This window comes from Symphodus melops, assembly GCF_947650265.1.
Source record: "Symphodus melops genome assembly, chromosome: 7".
Classification (NCBI taxonomy): domain Eukaryota; kingdom Metazoa; phylum Chordata; class Actinopteri; order Labriformes; family Labridae; genus Symphodus; species Symphodus melops.
The window spans coordinates 25,451,829-25,476,888 of NC_136697.1; the positions used below are offsets into that span (position 1 = coordinate 25,451,829).

Here is a 25,060-nt window from a genome sequence, read left to right on the forward strand (position 1 = left end):
CTTCACTCTTGTGTTACTTTTAGACGAAGAGGAAGGACTTTGGGGGGAGGGTGGGGGGGGATGCTTTGGGGGTTTTTAAGGCCATCACTCTTTATTGGAGAGGACAGGTGAAGAGAGACAGGAAGTGTTGGGAGGAGAGAGTGTGGCAAAGAAAGGCCTCAGGTTGGATTTGAACCCACGGCTGCTGCAAAGAGGACGATAATCTCGGAGCTTTGGGCACGAGACTCGACCACTGGGCAACGAAGAGCAGGAGCAGAAAAGCCCTCATGGCTGTGAGCCATCTTTTCTTCTGAGGTATACTTTCAACTGATTGTAATTATTATTCATTTTCTGTCTGTTTGTATTATTATTATTTTTTTATGTTCACCTTTATCTTTAGAGAGAAAAGACTCTTCGGTTGCCAAATTAAAACCTTGATGGAAGAAGCTCGTGGATCAATTTAAAAGCCATAACTAAAAAAAAACAAACACAAAGAGTGACGACTCCCTGAAACCATTCAGCTGTTTATTCCCCAAAGAGCCCGCCTATAGAGCATCGCTCACTTTATAATCATCCACAGCGACTTCTCCCTCCACATTTTCATTTGCTTCAGCCGCCGCCGCCGCCGCCACAGGCGAGGTCTGACCGAAGCCGTTCATCAGAGGTAATGAACGGAGCTCGAAGAAGTCTGGAGAGGTGTGATATTTGTGTTGCTCACTATAATTCTGCTTTTGACTAGTGGGGCTCGGTTAGCTCTGTGTGCGGAGCAGGAGTCACTTTACATTCTCACACCTCGAAAAAGCCAGATTCTGAAATATCAACTTTTTTTTTGTCCACTTTCTTCTTTGACTTTTTTCCTCTCCTTTGAAATCACATCGCAGTCAGATATCTGGAACATAATTACGATTTCAATGAAAACACAATATTCAAATCGCTCTCCCCTCCCATGTATTCTTTCTCTCTCTCTCCAGCTTGCCCCGCAGGGTTTTTATCTGCACTCTGCGTCGATTTACAACCACTGGAGTGTGTGTAATAATCGCAGCCTAATGACAGATAATCTGAAGAACGCTAAATGATGTTAATCCTCGTCTAACGACAGATAACACCGACACACTTCTCCTCCCTGATCTCTCTGAGGCTCGAATCTCTGCTTCCACTGAGTCGCCGCCTTCCCAGCGAGACCTTCGCTTTGACATTTATCGACTAATAACATTTGAACCTCGGGAGTTTGAAGTCGAGCCCCGCCCGAAGGCCGTGTTTGTGAAACTGTTTTTCACTCGCAATCTGTTGAGGACGTAAAGGTGATAATCATTAATGTTCATTCAGCTTCTTCCCTGTGGTGCAGCGAGGAGCCCGACATGATTGACTGATAAGTGTATCCACTCTTTACTTTGACCTTGGCTGCCGCTGTCTCGCCTAATTAGTCTAAAGAATCTGCATGGTGTGGTTGTTTTTCACGAAAGCTGTGATTATCCAGCTGCTGCACGCTGTGGACTGATGTGATGTGAGTTACAGTAAATTATTGAGATGCTGGAGGCTGAACGGCAAATTTAAAGGTGTTATTATTTCTCTCCCAATGAAGGCTGTCGGCTGCCTGAGGAAAGAGTAGGTTATTTAAGCCGTGGAGGCTCCGGAGGATATTAGAACTGTTTGATTAAATCTCATGAATTGTTGCTCACATGTTGCAGGATTAATATGGGAAAGATCGTGCCCAGGAGGGAGAGAGTAAACCAGAGCTCATGTCAGGTGTGTCTGTTGGAAATCCGTCTAAAACAGCATTTTAATCAGGGGGGATTTTTTGGAGACATTCCTGGATGTGAGAGGAACGCTGCAGGAAGATTCATCACTACAAGCTGAGGATGCGTCTCATAATCGTCCCTCCTGTCTCCGTGCTTGCTGGTGTTGTATCAACGCTGAGATGTGCATTGATTTAAAAAGTCTTATTCGGAAACGTGTTCAGGCGAAGTGGAGCTCAGAGTCATTAAACTAAGATCAGGTACAGCAGCTATCATACGGTATACACACTCCAGTGGGCTTTATTATGGGTCTAAGTTTGCTTTAGAAAAACCTCTTTAGACTTTGACTAACAGTCCACAAATAACACAGATTTTATTTTCTCAAACGTTGTTGTCACCATGAATGTTTTAAATGAGCAGTTTTCACTTTTTGTGTCTTTTTTAACAAGTCAGGTCACTTAAAAGAAGTCATAATTATTATTTAAAACACGGCGAACAACAAATACCCACATGCAAACTCTTTTCCAACAAAAACTGGAAAAAAAACAAACATAAAAAGACGGATAACTGGAAATCAAGATCAACAAAAGAAACCAGTTTGCTGCCTTTTTGTTGTTTCAAAATGACTTGACTCGCAGTTCAATGTTCTGGTATCCGAGGTTGCAGAAAAAGTTGGAGGGGGCGTGGCTTATGAAGCCTAACTTCATGACTTCTGTGAACGGAGGAGCTCAGTTGATGTCTCCTGCTGCCTGTCTAGTTTCTTGAGTTGTGGAGGCCGTGTGGTAGGATAGCTTGAATATACGGGGCCTGGGTCTCTTTAAGGTGGCTGTTTGGGTTCTGGTGGGGTCTCCATTATTGGACCTGTTGGACTCCTGTGTGTCTTCCAAGGCAAGCTCGAGTCAAGTCTATAGCTCCTGAAAAACAAATGAGGCCATTTATCACATGTCGCCGTGGTGATCGAGGACGACATGTTGTCGCTTCACATATCAGTTTTCATCTGCTCGGGTTATGACCCTCCTTCACTGGGGCTCACTGGACTCGAGCAATAAGCCGATTTCACACTTACAACTCTATTTGCAGCAGCAGACACATTAGTTATGACCGTCGTAATTGGATATTTTACTGGGGACATTAAACTTAGCAACTGTAGCTGCATTAGTTATCAAGGTCAGCACGCTCCTCCTGTCTCTGACTGCAGACAGTGTTTGCACAAAGGGATTTCTGTGCTGCACATCAAACATTTTATTCATTCAAATGACACATTGATGGAATAATCAAAACAACCACTAACCTGTGAGAGTAACAGACAGCTGCTCAGGTATTTAAGATGTTAGTTATAATCTATGAGGACGTAGCGTGTGTTCACTTAGACCTGAAGCTGGAGCTGCAGGTTATATTCTCTGGAGAGTTTGCACACCACCTTGCAGATAATGTGTTAATCATGTCTGCATGAAGTGTAACATCGTGCATTCAATACAAGCTGTATTTTATTTTATAGGATAAAGAATCTAAAGATGTTCTTTAAACCCACTTCAGAAACGTTTTAGGCCCCGTGTCCACTGAGCGTTTTTTTTTTCTGGACAGGAAAGCGCTCAGGACTCTTTGTTATGAAGCGAGAAGAAAAGCGCTGCACGTCCACCGTCCTGTCGCTATGACAACAGTCTGTTGACAACGGCTGCTGTATGACCGACACCGCTTCGTTACTTTTTACTGCACGTTTCATATTTACGGTTGTTTTTTTTTTCTTTATCCCAGCAGAAACGGAGCACGATCGATCCGTATTTGGCAAAACTCCGATTATCAAACATTTTGAAAAGAGTGCTGGTGACGAAAAGTTGAACGACTTTCAACTTGACTCAGACCCGTCAGAAATGAGACCAAACGTTTGCTCCTCTCAGAAACAGTGACCCACCAAAGTTCCCCATATGAAAGGGTGTTTCTGTGAGCCGTGGCTGCAGCCTGCTCTGCAGCTTCAGTGAGCTCAGCTTCCTGTGACTGTGTTTCTCTTTGCATTCATCTGTAACATTGAGGTTTTATGGGCTTTTTTTCTTGTTGAATTAACAGGTGAACGTCTGTCTGTTTACACTCCACAGTCTCAGTTCTAATGATGCATATCACAGTTTACCCTTCTCGCTGTCAAGTATTTATATCAACCTGGTGACCACAGCTCTGCAGACTGCTGATGAGAGGAGGAGGAGGAGCACAGAGGGAGAGGAGGAAAGAAGAAGAAGAAGAAGAAGTCAGAGAGGATGAAGTTGAAGTGTCAGTGCAGGGCGTCTGGTTGTTGTATTCCCTCTGTGTTTCTCACAACTGTCGTGACATTTTCTGCCGGCTTTCCCATTTCAACCCTCAATGACTCCGCTGTTTGTGTGCACGCGCCACCATCTGCTTCCTGGATGCAGCGACTCACATCTTTGACATGATTCGACTTCATAAGATGAAGCAGGAGGTATCTGGGGGGAGATGACAGGAAGGACAGCAGGTGTGAAGGACAGTGAGGAATGTTTACGAGGACAGAGGTGAAACCAGAGAGGAAGAAAAGTCTGGGAAAGAAAACAAGGAAAAGAGGAGAATGAAGGGTAGAGGAGTAATGAGAAAGAAGCTGACAAAGAGGCATGATGACAAAGTGTGTGCAGCTTAAGAGTTTCTCAGTTAGCACTCTCTCTGCTGCCTCCACAGTTTCACCCACGCCTGTGTCAGTGTGTGTGTGTGTGTGTGTGTGTGTGTGTGTGTGTGTGTGTGTGTGTGCGCGTGTTCAGCCCTCCAGAGTGATTGCTCTCTGCAAAACTGCAGTAGTATAAATATTAATACCTGGCTAAGAAACTGAAGCTTTAATGAAGAGTGTGACTGTACATGTTGAAGCTAACCTGCTCCAGTGGTAAAACAACAGTGACCATGTTGAATAGACCGGCCATGTACCCTCCATTTATTCCATTTATAGGACTGAAATCATTATGACATGGTTTCCATTTGATTTTTGGCTGTCAAATTCCTCCAAGTTACAACAACATTAATAAAATATAATTTCAGCTTCCTATGAGGAGGTTTTTGTTTATGTGGATTCTGGCGCCCCCTGTGGACAAAACAGTGATTTTAATCTCTTCAGACCAGTTCCTTTTTTAAAAAGTCCCCCTGCTGTCTTTTAATAAATGTATCACTCATTGTGTGAATCTTCACTGTGGAAAATCCTCACAATCCTTCTGCAGAATCCTTAATCATTAATCACTGACACGCTGCAGCCCAGGAATCAGGCTTCAAACATTACAGACTGTGTCACAAAGACAAATCAGTCTGTTTCATATCCAGCTGACAGCAGTCACAGGAGCTTTTTAATAATAGGACAATTCATTTCATTTGAGCTGCGGTCATGATTATGTCCACCCTCGGTCAAATAAAATCTTAAATACGTGGTCAACCGATTAAAAACTCTCTGAGGCTCTTTATTGAGTTAAAAAGAGATGACTTTATGGAAACTATGTTTGGGCAAATAAAACTCAGAAGATTTTTTTGTCTCCTGTCCAGCCATGGCAGAAAGTGTGTAAAACAATAATATTAAAAATATTCATAAATAGGTCCCTAACGGATAAATAAAGTTATTTCAATTGAATTAAATGAGTCATTTTCATTTTGGCCAACATTGTGCCGACCTATCAGGAGCTTTATTTGCTTGTCCAAATTCTGATCAATGGGATGAACTGTTTCAAATAGTGGAGCGGTCTGAACTGAGGACTAATAGTCCCCTATGCGTACGTGGGAACACTCAGTGTAGAGATGTGAGGCAGGTCATGGAGGAGGTGTTGGTCCTCGGGGAGCAGAGAGAAGCTTCTCAGGTCATAACACAACACAGTTATAGATTCTAACTCAGTCAACTGCACAGCAAAAAAAAAAAAAAAAGGGAATTTCTGTAAAGTGCGTTATCAACTTTGAGACTATATTGACCTGAAGATCAAATTAAAGACGGGCAGACAACAAATGTGTGTAATACTGGTGTGGAGCAAAGCCGCCTGTGAGCCTTAGCTCCCCATAACAGCACTATAGGAACATCGCAAAACTACCATCTGTTTGTGACCCAGGTAGAAATGGCGGTGATCATTCATGCTTTTATTTCCTCTCGTCTGGATTACTGCACCGCTGTTTGAACCAGACCTCCGTAAATTGTCTCCAAAAATGCAGCCAATTGGATCCTCTCTGCTTTGGCTCTCTCTCCTTTAAGTTTCACACACACACACACACACACACACACACACACACTTTGAAATCCCTGTGCAAACTTTGAGAGCCCAACATGGCCGAACATCTCGTAATAAAAGCACGTGGTGAGCGTGCTCTCCGGGCTGTCGCTCTCCCATCGTCTCTCCTGCGACACTTTAACGAAGCGGCTGAAAACTTTTTAATTCAGGCATTTTGTTAGTGTAGTTGTACGTCTGCACCGCTTTCATTTCTGCATCAGTTGTTTTATATATTCTGCTTCCATTCGCTTTTCATGCGTCTCTGTTGGATCTGTGACTGCTTGACGCCTCTTCTCTTCAAGATGTTCGTACTGTAAAATGAATTTACAATATTTGACACTTCAGTTTCTACGTCCACCCTGCTCTCTGAGGCCGTGCTGTACAGACGGTTGAAACCAAACTGCTCTTACAGCCAAAAGACCAAACTACTGTTTCTGACTGCTGCCATTAATTGGAGTCAGTCTGTTACTCTGTCCTGAAAAAGGTAAGGCAGTTCAGCCTTCAAGTTCTGCATCAACGCTCGACTCTGTGACTTCTGTGAAGGACAGAAACTCTTCTCTTAGTTAGAGAGATCTACGAAGCCTTTGTGTTTGCAGCCTCGGGAAAGCGGAGCTCTGTACGAGTGTTAGAGAGGCAGAGGAGGAGATGGAGAACATCAAATTATCTGCAGAGAAAAGTTTTTTTTTTTTTTTTTTAAGGAAGCACTTATCTTCTAATGCGTCCTGAGGGAGGATGGCTGAGAAGTAAACCAAAGTACACGCTGTGACGGCAGCTGCTGCTGCTGCAGTGTTTTAGTGAAGGTGTAAAGCTCCCAACACACTCTCTCTCTCTCTCACACACACACACACACACACACACACACACACTCCATAGACGCTTTTACTCGTGACATCCCATTTCTCTCCTTGGAGCCGATGTAAAATGTGTGTTATTGCCGTGTCAGTGCAGTTCTCTCGTCTCCAAAGACCAGCTGTTATAGTGAGGGTGTAAAAGTTCTTTCTCTCTGCAGCTATCCTCAGGAAAAATGTTTCCCCCCCTCACCTCAACAGCATTACCCAGACAGATCTCTCCTTCCAGCCGCACGGGCTCCCTCGTGGACTCAAACTGTGTTTCACAGATGAGTGATGCATCTGCAAAGCCTTTGAATAAACGATGGAAGGAACAGCAGCGGCCTTGTGCTGGTTTAAGTTTAAAGTGGAGACCTGCTGGGCCGCACATGGTGCACACAATGACAACGTAAAGCGACGTCAATCTGCAGAGCGTCTGCTCTTTGAGAAAGTGGATATAGCATATAGTTGTTCGAGGTGGTTAGAAAGGCTTCGGTCGACGTGTCAGCACAGTCTGATGCAGACTGGATGGTTTCAGGATCATTCGAGTTTTATCATAGAACCACAACATGTCAAATAAACGACACACACGTGCAGACAGTGGATGTTTATCATCTCATCAGATAATAATAAGCCCCCTCGAAGAGGTGACGAACCCGTCGTCTTTCAGAGCAAGCTGTGAGCTTGAGAGACTTTCCTTTTTCTTTTCCGGCTGTTCTTTACGATCTGGCTCACAAGTGATACCGGAGACAGAGTTCAGAGGCATTATGTCAGAGCGAGCTGCAACACCAGTGATACTGGGACCACAAACAGAAACCAGAAGGATGCTCAAATCTTCTTATATGAGGAGCGTGTAGGAAGTCACCTTCAAGGTCTTCTTCTTCAGGTGATATTTTTGTTATAAAAGGACTCATACAGTATATATTTATAAATCTTTCAACACCAGTAAGCTGATGGACACTATGATGGCAGCAGGTGTGGACATGTATTCAAAATGTCCCAGGGTTCACATTCACCTTTGGACGTTATTTAACCTGAAAACCAAAATGCAAAGCAAGCCATAATGTTTTGATTGTGAAAGCATCTTCTGTAGAACTTATTGTCTAAAGCCTGGTTCACACGGCAGGATAATTACGCCGATTTTGGCCCCGATTCTCCCCCTCCGATAATCTTAAGGACGCCTGATCATCATCAGATAATCTTATAAGATCATCCTGCCGTGTGTGGTGTGTTCAGACCGCTCTCGTCTGGTCGGAAGAATGTCGGGACCGCTCCGATCTCAAATCGGGGATATTCAACATGTTGGATTGTTTTGGCCCGATCTCTCATCATGTGTGGTGTTTCCCCCCCCGAGGAGAAAACGAGCACGAGCCTGTTGACTGTGACGCGTAGCCAATCAGAAAGCGAGGCAATGTAGTGACGAGGAAACACCGGGGAGCAAAACAACAACTACTCACCTCCATATCATGTAGCAGGTACAGCTCATGCTCCCGTTGTCTCCTCCTCCTTTGACTGACGCCTCTTTTTAAAACGTGTTTTGTTTTTCAGATAAAAACAGCACAAACGATCCCTTTTACATCCTCTTCGCCCGTTTGTTGACTCTGGAATCACGTTTGATCTCGAGAGGTTTTGCTAGCTTTCCCGTCTGATCGGGGGACGATCACGAGTGAAATCAGTTCGTGTGTGGTGTGTTGATGTTGCCGTGTGGCTGCACACCACACACTGTACGAGCAAAACTGTAAAACCTCTGATTATTTATCGCCATGTGTGTTTGGTCTCTAAAGTTTGGGATATCGGCCGACAATTTTAAAATCCTGCCGTGTGAAGCGGCCTTAAGTCTAAACCTGTTGAGATGCTGAAAAGAAGCTAACAAGCAGTGAAACAATAACCCTAATATCAGACAATGCTGTGACCGCTCTCGTGTAGACATTGCACTGATGCTCTTGCCTCCTTTATCGTCGCTCTTATTAAAACATTTGAGCACGGTGCTTGTCCCTCTAAAAAGATAAAAGGTACAGTAAGCCTCCCCTGCTCTCATTTGCATAGAAATAGTTGGTGGTGTGAGCTTTTTCTACTGGTGCAATGCAGACTTTTCAATTTTATGAATCCCCAGAGTCCAATTCAGAGTTTCATTTTGGAAATAAATTGGATTTGTGCAGGTGCTCGGATGCTGTGAATATCCTCGTGCCGTGTGTTTTTTTGTTTTTTTTTTGAATGACAGAACAAAATTAAATTTTGCGCTAAACAGGTTTTCTCCACAGAGACTTGTTGGTCTGCTGCTCCCCATTAAGAGATATTTACAAGCAAATGTATTCAAATTATTTACTTAGTGCTGCTGCTGCATTAGTAGATATTTTATTGTACACGTCTCCTCCTGGAGCCGTTAGCAGGAATAATGCAGCCTGCAGCATTCCCTTCGAAATCTGCATAATTCGGGCGTTATAATTCTCAGTGAGTGTTTTTGGGCTGCAGCAGCGTTTGAACTAATAAAAACGGAAGAATTGTGTGTTTTCTCAGCGGCTTCTTTTACCTCTGCCTGTGTTGATGGGACTTAAATCTGGCAGTTTAAAGATAAAGACTATTTAAATGCTTGCTGCGAGGTGGCTCGCCGCTGTTCTGATCTCTTCATTTGGTTGATGTCTTGTCTCCCACACAGACACCCACACCGCCGCTCAGAGTGACGAGAGCCTGCGTAAGACCCGGGATTGTTTCATCCTTTCAGAGGCAGCGGCGGATCAGAGTAACGCAGAGCAGCGCGTGCATCTGGGGGGGCTGTTTGTGTGGACGTGTGGGCTGCGATCTTGCACAGACAGAGCGGGCTGTATAATGAGCCTTTTATGTGCTACTTTCCAGCTGGCTAAAGGTTGGAGGCCAGAAGGAATGAACATCTTGCAGGAGTGCGTCTGACAGCTCGCTGAAGAAGAGAAAATGAAGAACAAATATCCTTGTTGTTGTTGTTGTTCTATATAAATAAAAGATGCTGAGCTGCTCATTCTGACCATTTTTCAGGTAAAGCTGCCTCCTGAGAAGAAGATTAACTCCTCGAAGTCCTGACAGAAAACGAAAGTAAACAAAACACAGATTATGTAGCGTATACAACAGTTATTCAGGTAAAAAGCTCTTTGTAATGAATCACTAATGACCATTATCTTTAGAATATGATTTTTCAAAGTAAAGGTCTAAGGCCCTGTGTAAACTGAGCATTTCTTTCCCAGAGCACCGGTCTCTTGCTTCCTTAGTTTTCTCTGAAGAGAAAGTGTTTGCAGCCCAAAGCCGAGCGCCCAGCGTCTTTTTTTTATGAGCACTCTGGCTTCGTCTCACAGCACTCAAGCCGAAAATCTTTCAACCTATCACAAAGACGCAGTTGATGTCGACGGTAATATTTTCCAAATGTGTGATATTTCCCCCCCCCGGTCTACAGATCGTGTCTTGTACTCACATCCACTTTGCTCCGTGTATAAATGGGAGGTAAATCATACAGCGGCTGTTGTTGACAGCACTTTAACACTCCTGACTGTACAGCTGCAGCTTTCTGCCCGGAAAAAACCCACAAAGTAGACAAGGTCAATAAGTGCTTTGTAATGACGAATGACCCAATACACTACCATAACAATGTTATCCACCTAGTTATGGTTTTAAAAAATGTTGCTGAGTCAAAATGAAACTTTTGGTATTTTTCAGAGATCAATGACAGGAATCAAAATCTGTGTTAGTAAGTTAAAGAAAAACTATAATGGGAGGCTGTTGTTGTTTTCTTTTTCTTAGTTTGTGGATCCATTGAGAAACATTTGGTTCAAACTCGAGGTAGAAGTTGTGCAGATTAGTCAAATGAACATTGACGTTTTTGTGCTGGAGGATGATTGTTAGCGCTCTGGAGCAAAAACAACCATGTCTGCAGCCTCATTATCCCCGCTCACCGCGACATGCTCTGAATGGATAAATAAGTCTCCGCTCTGCTGGTACTGAGAGACTCTGAACTCTGGGGTTTGCGGGGCTTTTAGAGCTCCGAGGAGCAGGACCTTGTGTTCACTGCTGTTTGTTTGTTGAGGTGATGGATGGAGCTCATCGGTATTCAGGGTCTCCGCGAGCTCTTTGCTATTCACAGGACTCGTAAAGAAGTGGACTATGTAGGTAAATGAGCCCTCGGAGCCTCTGGTTAAAAGTCTGCAGGTCAGCTTTTGAAGACCCGAGCTTCCTGAAATGTGCAAATACTCGTTTCCAGCTTTTGTGTGGCTCGTCATCTATCATTCCTGACAGTGATTGAGTGCATGACTCAGAGTGATGGCTGTCCAGGAGGATATTGGATTGAAATAGAAAGATATTTCCCATCGCTCAAATGTTACCGTAACAGGCTCCGAGAGTTTCGTGAAGCTTCCCTTCTTTTATTGGTTTTACCTCAGGTGGAAACTTTGTTTTGTGAGCCATTATTAGATCGCTTAATTCTGTTAGTTGGAAACTCAGTCGAGAAATAGTCGCACAGTCACTCCATAAATTTTGTTACAGACTTTTTAAAAAATCCTGTTTTCTCTTCCCAAGAATAAAAATTTTTCCACACATATTTCTGCCTGACTGATTTGAAGTGCTCGCATCTCGGAGTAAAAGTTTATTCAGTTGTTTTGGGAAGCTGGGGTTGATTCTGTTGACTTGGTTTCCTTACGTCAAAACGACAGAAGTGTGTTTTTCCGGGTTTGTTTTTCGAACTGACAGAAGAAGAATGGGAGGTGTTTTTGTTTTTGTGCTTTTGGTGCCGAGGAGGAAGGAGCAGCAGTTTAATATTCAGGGAAAAGCTCTCTGTTTCGACACAGCCGGGGTCAGTGTCGAGGTTCAGTGGCTGCCGAGTCCAGCAGGTATTCAACATTTAGCTCCATTTCCCCCTGAGCTGTCTGTGTTTGTGCTCCACTGGTCACACTTTCAGGGACGTCGCCTCTTAAATGCCAAAGCTGCGGCGAGGAGAAGCAACCCAGTGTTTTTTTAAAACTCCTCCGCTCTCTCTGTCTGCTGAGTGTTTCCTCAGCGAGTCGCTGCTCTCACCACACATTATCTCCTCAGGGATTACAGCTCCCGGCGATGGAGAGGCGTCCTTCTCATTTCGTCTCCTCAGACTGCTGTAATTCACCTGCTTTTCACGCTGAGGGCTCCTCCACCTCCCACAGTAACAAGTGTCTGTCAGGCCAAGGCCTGCGGGGGGACGGACCATCAGGAGGAGATCAGAGGAGCACAGAGCTGGAGGCCGAAGGAGGATCGTTGGAGTGGACAGACCGCATTTATGAATTCAAAATAAATGACGCTCTGTTGAAGGGAGAGTGTCGAGCTGTGGGCGTGTCACCCACCTGGGGGAGGAGTTACTGCCCTTTGTGATGTCACAATGGGATAATTTCCAAAATATCCTGTTTGAACAGACATTATCTGAAAAGTGGAAAAGAAGGAGAAAATTGACTTTTCTTATAATCGAGGGGTCTGAGGATAGACTAGAGACACACATTAGAAAAACATTGTTGGTGTATTTGACCTTTAATAAGGATAAATGATTTAATTCTGTTGGTTAAAACTCTTATTTGCTTGTAAAACATACTTGTTCAAACGTTTAGTTAGAATGAGAGTAATATTCCTCATTAAAGAGCAGACTCATGTTCAGCCTGTGTTGGATGTGCAGAGGCAGATGAAGGCGGTGGTGTTGACAGAGTAATCGAAGCTAAAGCCTCGTCAGTTGCGGGTCGGATCGACCGTGGCGGCGTGAATCATAGTAATTGGCTCTTGTGTCAGCGCTGGAGAACAACATCCATTAACGGAGAGGCTTTAGATGGAGGCAGTGTTAGTTTGACTTTGGCTGACAGTTTAGGAAGTTATGAATGTTTATTTAGATGACGTTTATTCGTGTGAGAGTGGAAACACAATTCTCGTAAAAGAATTCATCTTTTCATCCAAGTGTTGTTTCTTATTTTTCAGCACGTCATTTCTCCACGTTATGATGTTTCAAGAAGGAATTCCTGGCTGATGTGGGAATTCTGATGTGGCAGATACAGATGTCGATATAGGGAGGGATGATGCTCGTCGTTATCCATACAGCGCCCTCTGCTGGTTAATAAGAACTGTGAGCGTAAGAAAGAAAAACTCAAATTTAAAGCTCTTTGACTGGTAAATAAATCTAGAAAAATCTGAATATCTGCAATCAAGGTTGACGATCACTGGATGAGCAAATATCGGCTGATATTATCGGTTGGCCGATCTATCGGTCAGGCTCTCGTTTCAACAAACCAAATTGCTGCTGAACACAAGTCGTTAAATAAATCACCCCCTAGAGACTGACGGAGGAGCATCTTAAAACCAGCTTCATTAACATAGATTATTTAACAATTAGGTGTAACATATGACGCGTCGTATCATCCATGACCCATTAAAGTGTGACTGATGTGAAGGTTTCTTACACAGCTCATCATTCAGCCTGTAATGAGCCGATCAGGACGCCATTCATCTCCACAACAGGACATGATTACGCCGATCACTTATCCAAGAGGACGTTATAACTCTCTTCATTTATCTAATAAGCTGAAAGACGTGTTTCCACCTGGGGACATTAAACCTGCGTCTCCGTTTTCAGGCTGCTCGTGTTCGCAGACTTGACAGGTTTTTGTCAGAATGTCAAAAAAAAAAAAAGGGTTAAAAAAAAATGTTAGCGATTGTTTGTTTGTCGTTGTCTTTTTGTGAAGCTGATTATTTTCTAGGCTTTTTTTTTTTTTTCTCATCTCGCAGCATGTCTGATCTCTCCATGTGCAGCTTTTAAAACAACTCAACCGTTCTTCCACTCAGGCTAAAAGGCCGCAGCTCTCTGAACCTCTCAGCTGTGTTGGATCCACTTGTTTCATCATTTCAAACCATGAAATTATTCACATTCATGCTACAAGAGGAGACATCCCTGTATCAACCTGCTGCTGGGATTTTTTTATATATTCAGAGAGAGAGACAGGAGCACAAAGTCAAAGGCCTGTTTCCACTTCACTGACATTAACCCTGCAGCTCCAAAATAAAACAGCACTCCTCTTCAGCTGCTAAATGCTTTCTATCCAGGCGAGAAACGCTCTCACGCACTTACCTCAAATTCTGCTTTTAAGAGGCTCTAAGTGACGTTTTAGTACAAGTGTTTCAAGTGTTGTGCTATCTCTCAGATTTTCCCGCACAAATATTTTCTCTCCTTTTGTCACGACATGTCAGCACAACCTCTTCGCACTTTCTGTGTCAGCGCTTTCTTTGCTTCAAAGTATTTTTGTTGTACTCAAACGGCATCTCTCTTTGGGAAGATTCAATGTCTGTGTTTTATTTTATCCAGAACCAGCGTCTGCCAAACAAACCTGCCAAAAACCCCACATAACAAACGCTGTGAAGAAGTTCAAGAAACATACAACTAAATGTGCTTTTTTCTCTTTCTTTCTTTTCTTGGTTAACAGAGGTGTGTGACGGAGCGTTGGTGTCCAGTCTGCCGCCGTCGTCCTTCCGAAGCTCCTCTCAGCTGTCCAGCAGTCACGCTCCGGGCTTCGCCAAACTCAACAGAAGAGAAGGTGAGGAAAGATTTCAGTAAAATCACGTGACTGTAAAACACTATTTTTGTGAGGGGAGGGAGGGGTGTAAGAGTCACTGTGAGGGCTGCATCTTGTGTTAAATTTGAAATTAGATAGTGATTTAAATACCAAAGTCGTAAAAAAGTTGGATCGTTTGACATTTGAATTGAGATGCACATAAAGACATGTAGGCATGAAGTATCATGTATAAAAATCACCATATATATCCCTAAAAGAAAAAGCACCTCAGTATCAGTTTTTTTTCCAGAAGTATTCCAGCCCTGGTTGTTAGTGTTCGGGGGATTTGTTCTCCTTTAGTCCGGTGAAATCTGTTTGTTATCTGAGTTTAATAAAGACATTAGAGAGGAAGTAGCCGAGCCAAATCTCTCATTTGGTTCCTGACAAACCGCTCTGTCTCCGCTGGGCTGAGAGGAGAAGACATTCAGCTCAGGACACCAAAACAACAACAAGCAGAAGTTTTATCTGCATTCACAAACACTCACAGGTAAGTCACCTGTGACTCGTTAAAGAGGAAGACTCAGGAGGGAAGAAGGACGTGAGAGGAGGCAAACAGCCCTCTTTGTTCCCTCTAAATGATGTCAGTTCTGAAGGCTTACTCCACAAAGAGCCATGTGAGTGCTGTTTTGTTGGACCCTGCAGGGAGTCCTGTGGTGGATGCCGATGTGAGGCTTTGACAAAGTCAAGATCACGGTTTACTGCGGCGCGTTCTGCAGGGAGCGAGCTTGGCTGATTTATCGTCACATCAAAGTTCAGAACACAGAAGACGGCTCAGTCCTCGGTCGCTTTGGGTGAAGCTAGCAGCCCTTCTGTTTTAAATGCTGACAGTCGGCTGTCTTTGTTCTGGTAACAGTGGATTGATGAGGATCTCTACATAAAACTATGACTTTGTGTAGCACACCCATATCACTTAAAGCCGTCATAAGAAGAAAGAAGTGATGCATCAGGTCACTGATACAGACTGGAGGAGCTTGTATTCGTCATTGCTAACACTTGAACCAGGAACCAGGATTAACGTTAATCCTGTTAATTGGAACACAGCAGACAAACTGGTTTCCATTTCGTGTTCATACAGCTGCAGGGAGCCGGACAAGCCACCTCATATTTTATGATCTGCTGTTGGATTGAGACTCAACAGATGAACGGGAGCTACTCCGGGATCTTACAGACCGAGAAATGACGGCTTTGACGCTGCAGTGAAAAGCACGTTATTTAACACCGACCGTTGGCTTCACAGGAAGTACGGAGAAACAACAAATTCTCATTTTCCCGAGGTATTTATCAGACGATGAACGTGATGGCTTTAAAGATTATCCAAACAATATTTAACACATTTTCAGTTTGGTGTCCGATCAGCTCGGCCTCTCTTGCTTGTGTTCTCCTCAGTTTGTATTTACGAGTGTTGGTCGTGCACACGGTAAGAAGATACTCTTCCTGTAATATCAGAATTAAGTGTTGAATTCTGACGGATCCGCCTCAGGCTAACTCTGGTGCTATGCATCAAATGGTTACATTTATCTTTTAATTGCACACGGTCCCTTAGAAATAAAGTTGAAATTAAAAATTGAATTGAATAACTTAATCGTTCCTATGTTTGATTTAAACACGAAGAGATTGCATATATTTGTGATTAAACATCTTTATTTTGGCTTCGGCAGGGGAAAAAAATTGCTGAACATCCATAATCCAACAACAGTGGTTTGTATCCATGCAATTAGCCTTATCTGCTGTAGCATGTAGCAGGCAAGATTAGGAGATCAGTGTTTGTTGCATTTCATGCTCAGCAACACTCACACAGCTGGATCCCAGAGAGCAACTGAATAAATGAGCGTCTCCCTCTCATTTCCATATCCTGCTTCTCTGTGGAGTTGCCTCATTCTCAATCCGTTTAACCACTAAGTGAACAGAGATTATCAGAATCTAGGAAACCACCTACACAGCATCTCTGCAAGGGTTTAAATCAGTCAGGCTCACAGCTGGAATCTGAAGCTCTGCACGCTTTGTTATGTATGGATAAGGATGTACCAATTTGTAATGACAACGCCGTCCATTACAGAAAACATTTAGCATTGCTCATGTATCAAACCTAAATGTGAATCTTAACCAAAGTGTTGGACCAACTAACCAACCAACCGACTCTACGATTGACAGGAATCGTATCCGCTCCCCTAAAGAGTCATTGGCCCGTCGAGAAAGAGGGGATCTTTTTTTTTTTGTGCTGAGAATGCAGATCCAATTTCTGCTAAAGGGAAACACCATCCTCTTGTTCCCATTGACTCAGCAGCAGTGGACCTGACATTGTTCCTCAGACTGTGACCCGATGTAGCTGATCCCAGTGGAGGCCTGATCTCTCAGTCCGACACCACAAGTGGATAAAAAGCCCTGATAGTGTATCGATTGGAGAAGAATGGCCTTTTATCACAAACCTGGGGGATAAATCACTCAACTCTTTCAGACGCCTTCGTCTGCTCCTTTGATTTTTATTTTCCCTTTTCTTACATTTAAAAAATCTTTATTCCTCCTGCCACCGTCTTCATTTCAGAGAATCTCATTTTTCTTTCTATTACCATCGCCCCCCCCCCCGCCCTGCCCCCCTTCATCTGAGCCATCCCTGTCCATCTTCTGCTCTGTTTTGTTCTAATCATTGGTTTCAATCTGTCTCCAGTCACAATGTTCATTTTTCTCCCTGCAAACTAATTTAGCTCGCTCCGTCTCCTTGCCAAATGTTAATAGCATACTTCATGTTTAGACATTTCCTTTCTTCACGGCCGACTGACAGTTATCACTGACACCATTGCAATTATGTTGAAGCAGACTTTAAAAGAAATATTGTGCCACTGTAATCATTTCCCCTAAGACTGAGATCTGAAGGCGGTGGGAAGCTTTTAATTTCAACCTCTAAATTGGCTCTGACTGTGCAACAATGGCCAGCCAATCTGAATATTACAGATCGACATGTTTGGCTGTCCTCCGTGGCGTTTGAAAGCTCCATTCTTAACGTCACATAGCAACACTTTGGACTCGATGTGCCAATTTCTTATCAGTTGAATTTTTCCTTTGTTGCTTTTTTAGTGACGCCCTTCAAAACAAATCCTCTCGATTCACACTTTGAACCATAAATGATACGATAAAGGCCTTGTTTCTGATCATTCAACAGTCATTAGGCCTATTCTGTATTTATGATCAGCACTTTGATTTTCAGATTTTCATTATTATTCATATTGGCCTCTGAATACATATGTAATGTAATCTACAGTGGAGACAGTCTTACTTTGATAAATACCTGAGTCTGCAGCTCCCTTCAGCTACACAGTGTTTCAGTGTATTTCAAAGTCAATTAAAGACAAATTTAAAATCAGACATAGTCGAGTAGTTACAGTTAAGAAAACTTTCAAACTCAGCACAATTTATTAACAATGGCTGCACAAAGAAGCACAGCGTCTCCAGGGAAACTGTGTTAAATTGGTTTTTCCCAGTTCGGCTAATGTTAGCACCACCAGCCCTCATTCCCCCTTGCAGGTTAACGTCAATCTTCCTTTGCTGGTTATGCATTGCTGGGGTCAGAGTAGTTAGATACCAGTTTAACCTGACCTACATGCTACTTTCTAAATTGTGTAGACTATTATACTGTCAAACCGCCTCGAGTAATGAAATACCATGCGTTCACTGTGCTGGTTACATGACTTATTGTTTTAATTGACAAGTAGTCGTGGTGACAGCGAGCAAGGGTGAGCACATTTAATCATTTAATCAGCACCTACTGCTTTGTAGAAATCAAGGTTTGTGTTTTTGTTTTCCTCTGGAGTTAGTTTTTACAAACGTGCAAAGTTACGTCACGCAGTTTCCCACTTAGCAGTCAAAGCTGGGATTTTTAAAGGTAATTATTTTCCATGTTTGAAGCAGCTTTCCAATCAGTGTTATTGTTTAAACCTGTGAGTTGAAGCCAGAAATTCCTCAGTATATGCTCCGAGCAGGAGAAGCGGAGTTCTCCTGCTAGCTTAGCGTGCCTGCTGCCTACATGTACCAGGATGCATTGGCTTGGCCTAGCTCCACTGTTTTCTCAGCCATAGCCTAAATGCCTGTTTTCAATCGTTCCTTGTCCACATTATGTAGAAGATAACTTTGTTCACCCGTTTTGGGATGTTATCCCAGAGTCCCAGAGTTAGTGTGAAAATCAAGGGAAGGCAGAGAAATCCCAGATAGTCCTCGGTTGCCCCTGGCAACCATCTGTCACTGAACAGGTAAAAGATCATTGTTGATGACGGCAACACAACTGAGTTTGAAGCTGCACGCAGGTGACACAGAGCTGCAGGTGTATTTAAAACGTTGCTGCACAGAGGTTGGTTGAAGATGTGGAAACATTCCCTTTAACTAGTGAATTTAAAAACTCACTCTTGAAATGTGCAAAACCAATGTGCCTAACAGAAATTATATATATTGTTTTGAATTACAGAAAAATAAGTTTAAACCATCCTACAAATAAGAATTTAGATTTTCCCATTTGACCCTTTTTTTTTCCAGTCTCGTTTAAAAAAAAAAAAAAAGGAAATCTCTCCTGCAGCACCTGCAGAGTTTCCTGCAGCCTGCCGCCGCTGTCAGAGCAGCAGTGAGGCCATTAACTTCATGTCGGACTGACATGTTATCAGGCTGCTGAAATTACCCTGCAGAGTTCATATTCTCATGCAAATGACCAGCACTCGTTCTGGTTCTGGGGTTTATAACAGTCTGCCTGTAACATGCCCGTCTCTCTTTCTTACTTCCTGTTTTACTCTTAAGCTCTTCTCCTGTCTGCCTCGATGTCTGTGCTGTAGCTGATTCATGAAATATTCATACTTTATTTGTCATTTTTTAGTAATCAATGTATCTGCTCCTTACGGTCATGTTCATCCCTCCCCAATTAATCGACCAGACTACATGCACAGAAACATCTGCTCTGCTCTTGAATATCTCCTCCTGGCCTCTAAGTCTATTTTCTACACTTCAACATGACCTCTTTACTCTCTCTGCATAAATTCAAACTCCTCGGGAAATCGCAAACTCAAACAGAGTCAAGCTGGTTTTAGGTCATTTAGGACAAGTTTTCCAAGGAGCAGAACTTACAGTTTGTTTGTTTGTTTTTTACATTTGAGGTGTTTTTCCACTTGAACTGCCTGATCAGACTTTTATTTACACCTTGACGCCTGAATTTCCAAGTATTACACTTTTTTTTTTACCTGTGTTTTTGCTTTCAAGTAGATGCTAAATCAAGTTAAGAAAGTTAATTTGATCATAGCATATAAAATAGATCAACATTTATGTATGACGCATACCGATCTCTGACTGGTCCTATATGACAAACTAACGCTTGCAAAAGGTTCCCAGGTATGTGTTGAAAGTGCATCAACCGCCCGTGGAGGAATACGGACGCTATTTTGGCTGCATTTGGAGCGGAAGCGGTTTGATGCGAATTCACAACAATTAGGCGTCAAGGGGTTAATATCAAATATCTGCTGTGAATTGTCTATTTCCAGCAGTGCTGATTGGAGTTCAGTGTCTTGCACAGGAAACACGTCAGCATTCAGACTATAGGACTGCACAATTAATTACAATTTCCTCGTCATCATGATTTTAACATTTGTTACAAAAAGTCGAATGACTCGGATTAGATTCTTTTTTTGTTAACTGAACATGCAGACATGTTAACTCTTGGATGGAAACCTGGTATTATGTTGATGCTTTCACAGTCACGTGATTCGTACAAGTTGGTCTAACTTTATTCTGGTGTTATAAAGCCCAACGATGGCTGTTGCATTTTTGGAAATGCTGACTCAACATAACTCTGAGTCAGTCTAATGAGCCTTTAAGCTTACCGTATTCAAATCCGCCACTAGGGGGCTCCAAATCAAAATAATAACAAAAGAGGACGTTGAGGCTGGCGGGGTATCATGGGAGTGATTCTCTCTGTCGTAGCATCCGCTGTGTCTTTGACAACGATCAACTGGCATCCACGTTGGCTTCATGTTTAACACCTGAGCCTGCAGCTCCATTTGTATTTTCAGGTTTTAGTGGCTCACTTATAGAAATGCAGAGTAAGAGGAGGCGTAGGTGGCCTGGTGGTTGGTGAGGGGGCTTTATGTGTGGAGGCTCCAGGTGGGCTGAGATCCAGGTCGCTTCATACCCCCCCCCCCCCCCCCCCCCCCCCCTCTATCTATCTATCTATCGATCTATCTATCTATCTATCTATCTATCTATCTATCTATCTATCTATCTATCTATCTATCTATCTATCTATCTATCTATCTATCTATCTATCTATCTATCTATCTATCTATCTATCTATCTATCTATCTATCTATCTATCTATCTATCTATCGATCATCTATCTATCTATCATCTATCTCTATCTCTATCTCTATCTCTATCTCTATCTCTATCTCTATCTCTGTCTCTGTCTCTGTCTCTGTCTCTGTCTCTGTCTCTCTCTCTCTCTCTCTCTCTCCCTCCCTGGTTTTTGATCCTTTCCACTGTCCTGTCTCTAAATATCTCTGTATATCCGGAGTATGAGATGAGAGATATTTCCGACACAGGTTGAATCCTGATAACTGACTTAGCAGAAAATGTAGAGCAAGTATTTCTACGCTTCTCCAATGAAATGCCAATAATCACAGCAGAGCGTGATAACAAACCTTTATGTTCACTTTTTGGTCTAGTTTGACATTTCCACTTAGACTGTGTCAGTTTTGTTCCTGATCTGTGATGACTGCAGTCTTTGTCTGGCGTCATCCTCCCGACCTCCGTTATTCCTTACGCTCCTCAAACGCTGCTCTCCTCCAACGCCGCTGCCGTGAGAGAGTTCAGGGAGCCGTCTTTGATTTAAAGTGACAGCTGTGGCAGAAAGTGTTCACGCCGTCTTCCATCAGTTCACCTCAATTATATTAGTTTCAGTTTTTACTGTCAGGGTGGACACAGCCGATCCGTCTGATCTCTTCCTCTTTCTCTCTCTCTCTCTGCAGTGTAACACTCGTGAGTAAAGGTCAGAGCGTCTGCTCCGCTCTGTTCTTCTGTCACTGGACACGTCTGTTAGTCGAGTGCTTATTAGCTCTGGCCTTTAGCTCTCCAAAGATCAAACTCCAGCAGCCACCAGACCGACACTGATTCATTTTCACTGCTGAGCTTTTTCTCCTCGACCTGCCAGCGCACATTGTTCACGGAAATGTTTGACTGGAACGAGGGCTTTTGCATTTCCAACTTTGACGCTGTATAACTCTCAGGATACGCAAAATGGAAACCAATAATGTACGATTCTGTAAGCACACACTGATGTCCAAGGAGACATACAGCAGAGAGTAAGTACAACACAAGAAAGGAGCAAGAGAGGAGGACACAGCGTCAGTGAGTGTTAAGATCCCACACACAGCAAAGCACAGTGTTATATAACGGTTCTATCAGCTCATTTAGACCATAAAAGTAAAAAGAGCTGAGGAAGCCTGGCCTTCAGAGGAGAGCGCATCAGACGGCCAAAACATGTGTGAAGAGTGAGACGTAGAGTGAGACGTAGAGTGAGACGTAGAGTGAGACCTAGAGTGAGACGTAGAGTGAGACGTAGAGTGAGACGTAGAGTGAGACCTAGAGTGAGACCTAGAGTGAGACGTAGAGTGGGACCGGCTGTAACACCCCGAAGTCCTGAGACACACCGCTCTGTTTTTGTTTTTTTGAGGTTACCTCGTGTAACTTCTACGTGCTTCCAGCTCACGGCTCACCATCCCTGATACACCGGTCAAATGTCCTTATATGGAGAGATGGGGGCGTGGCTTGCTGATTTAGAATGATTCTGATTCACTAACATACGCAAGGTGATGAGAACGAAACAGAGCAAGAACAGTCTGGTGCTAGTTTAGGGAGGCTGTGTGTGTGTGTGTGTGTGTGTGTGTGCAGACAGTGTGACACCAGTCGGCAGCTTCCTCTTACATCCCGTCCATCTGCTCTTTAAGCTCAGAGTCGTTGTTTTGGCCGGGCAATTAATTTTTCTCACGCACACACACACACACACACACACACACACACACACACACACCCTGATTAGGTTTTTTCTCCTCATTCAGTTGACCACAGGTTCATCCTTTCAGACTCATTTCACATACTCACACACAGTTGGACACAAACACACGTTGTGCTTCTTCGGAGCAGACGGATCAAACCGCCTTCGTACGTTACAAATCAAAAGGTGGCTTTAATGCAACGTCAGTGAATACACTTGATCAAAGAACCTTTTTTTTTTAATGTTTCCAACAGCTTTCTTAAATTATTCAACATTTCTCACGGCCTGTCTCTCGATGATATTTAATTTGAGTGAGGATACACAGATGAGGATGCAGGATCTGAAGGCGCTGCTCGCCGAGCTGTCAGTGCAGCCTCGTTCATGCTGTGACGCTGCAGAGAAGGGAGGGAAACCCAAGGTCTCAAATGGTGCCTTTACAATACAGTTGATTTGGCAGATCGAGTGTAACGTTGACTCTGCAGGTCAGCTTGTTGATATGTGTGATTTTACATGTCTTAAGCATGTTTCTGATTTGTCTCTCTGCAGGAGCTGGAGGCTGGTCTCCCCTCACCTCGGACCGCTATCAGTGGTTGGAGGTCGACCTGGGCGAGCGGACCAAGATCACCGCTGTCGCTACGCAGGGTCGCTACGGCAGCTCTGATTGGCTGACGTCTTACCTGCTGATGTTCAGCGACACGGGACACAACTGGAGACAGTACAGGCAGGAGGACAGTATCGGGGTGAGTCAAGCGTTCACAGCAGCGTCAAAACTTTTATTTCCATCTTTTCTTCATTTTAACGTCTCCGTATTTATTCTTCACTCCTCGGGGATCAATAACAAACGTCAACATTTCGTTTCTTGTGATTCTTATGAAGTGATGGATGGTCGAGCTGCTCGCTCCTCTCCTGAGCAGATCAACTCAGACATCACGACTTTATCTCTTCATCTATAATGTATATGAAGCGATGCTGAGGTTTTGCTGACTCTGCAGGCGCGTGTGCGGCTTCTCATCACGAACAGAGAGTTTTATTTTTGTCTCTTCGCCTGTATCATCTGTCTCTTCCTGTGAATCTCTTTTTTTTTAAACAGGACGTACGTGTTCCTAAAAAGTTGAAATTATAACATGTGATGGAAAAAAGTTAACAGAGTTCTGATCCAATCACCTGAAGATTAAAAAATTAATTTAACGATGTGAGAGCTGTCTTTGTTTTTCCAGCGGACATTACAAACGTTGATCAATCATCTCTCCCAATAAATATTTCTGTTTACGGCTCCAGTGTTTACCCACGGTCAGAACAACAGGAGCAATCAAGTCCAGGAAATCTGAGAGTCGATATACCTTTATTTTAAAAATCACTACACTTAAGCCTTCGATTCAGCCACACTGATTGTGTTTCTGCAATTAGAGGTAAAAGTCGTGCTTTCTCCTCCATCGATCATGAGGAACAAAATGAGTATGACATAACCATCGAGTTTCAGAAGCTCGGCTGCTCTCTGGATGACTGATTCATGAGAGAGAGAGAGGAAAAAAATCAGCGAGGCTTCACTTCACTCCCCTTCAGCGCTGTTCCTCGACCCGCGAGTGTCGTGTGTCGGCCTTGTTTTTGTTCCACAGTGGTGATGCTACACGATCCCGTGTCCAGCCACAGGAATACTAAACGTTTTTTTGGGATGCTGTTTGAAGACATCGAAAAAACGGTGTCATAATCTCTCCTGCACGCTCCAAGTGAGCGTTTAAAGGAGAGCAAATAGTGTTACACATATAGAGAGCGTGATATGTTTCTGCTTTTTTTTTTTTGCACTGACATTTAACCCGAGCAAAAAATATATAAATTTCACAGCAATGCAGAGAGGAGCTTTTTTTTTTTTTTTTTTGATAGCTGAAAGCAATTTCCTGGTGTGGAGGGAATCCAGCTAATCCGAACGCTTCTCTGAGCGAGCGGAGAGCAGCTTCCAAACAAAAAACCCGACATTAACTCAACACAATCCCAGCTGCATTTCAGAAAGTGTGTCTCAGATTCTGTTGCTAGTCAGTCCCAGCTTTTATCGTCTGTCACAGGAGAAATTTGAGGGAGCAGCGTCGTCTTCTTCTGGGCGTCTGATTGTTTCTTAAAGGCCTGAAGATCAGAGAGGAAATATGCTGTTTTTGTCTCTCCCTCCCTCTCTCTCTCTCTCTCTCTCTCTCCCTCTCACTCCTCTCCTCTCTCTGTGGCCTTTGGGTGCTCGGAAATATAGCAATCCATCTTTCCTTTATTGTCTCTCTCCTCTTTATCGCTTTGTTTCCTCCTGCCTGGAGGGCTCAGGATGAGGACATCAGTGGTGCCCTTTATTTTTTTATTTTTCCTCTTCTTCTCAACTTTCCTCTCTCCTTTCATTTCCTCTCCTCATTTTCTGCTTATCGCCCTCTTACTCCCACCATGTGATTTCCTTTCCCTTTCATTTTGTCCTCCTGTCATGTCCCTGTTATACTCTTTCCTTCATCTCCCACAATGCTTCTCTTCATACTTCTCTATTCCTTTCTTCTCTCTTGTCTTTGACTTTCATATTTAATCTCTCTGCACTCGTCTCTTTCACTCCCTGCCTCAAAGTTCCTCTTAAAGGATATTTTTCTAAAGGAACGCAATCATATTGACTTCTTTACTCATTGCCACGATTTGAGGAGATATTACACATGCCGTCTTTTCTTCTGGGGCTTCGACA

The 25,060-nt window shown here is 43.4% G+C and overlaps 1 protein-coding gene across 1 annotated transcript in view; it reads left to right on the forward strand.

The window, feature by feature from the left end:
* LOC306827296 (contactin-associated protein-like 4) overlaps positions 1-25,060 on the forward strand; it is an 85,845-nt gene that overhangs the window by 7,377 nt on the left and 53,408 nt on the right. Inside the window, exons 2-3 of the mRNA XM_079349003.1 lie at positions 14,214-14,324; positions 22,906-23,099. Coding sequence (XP_079205129.1) covers positions 14,214-14,324; positions 22,906-23,099 — 305 coding nt within the window. The remainder of the gene's footprint in view (positions 1-14,213; positions 14,325-22,905; positions 23,100-25,060) is intronic.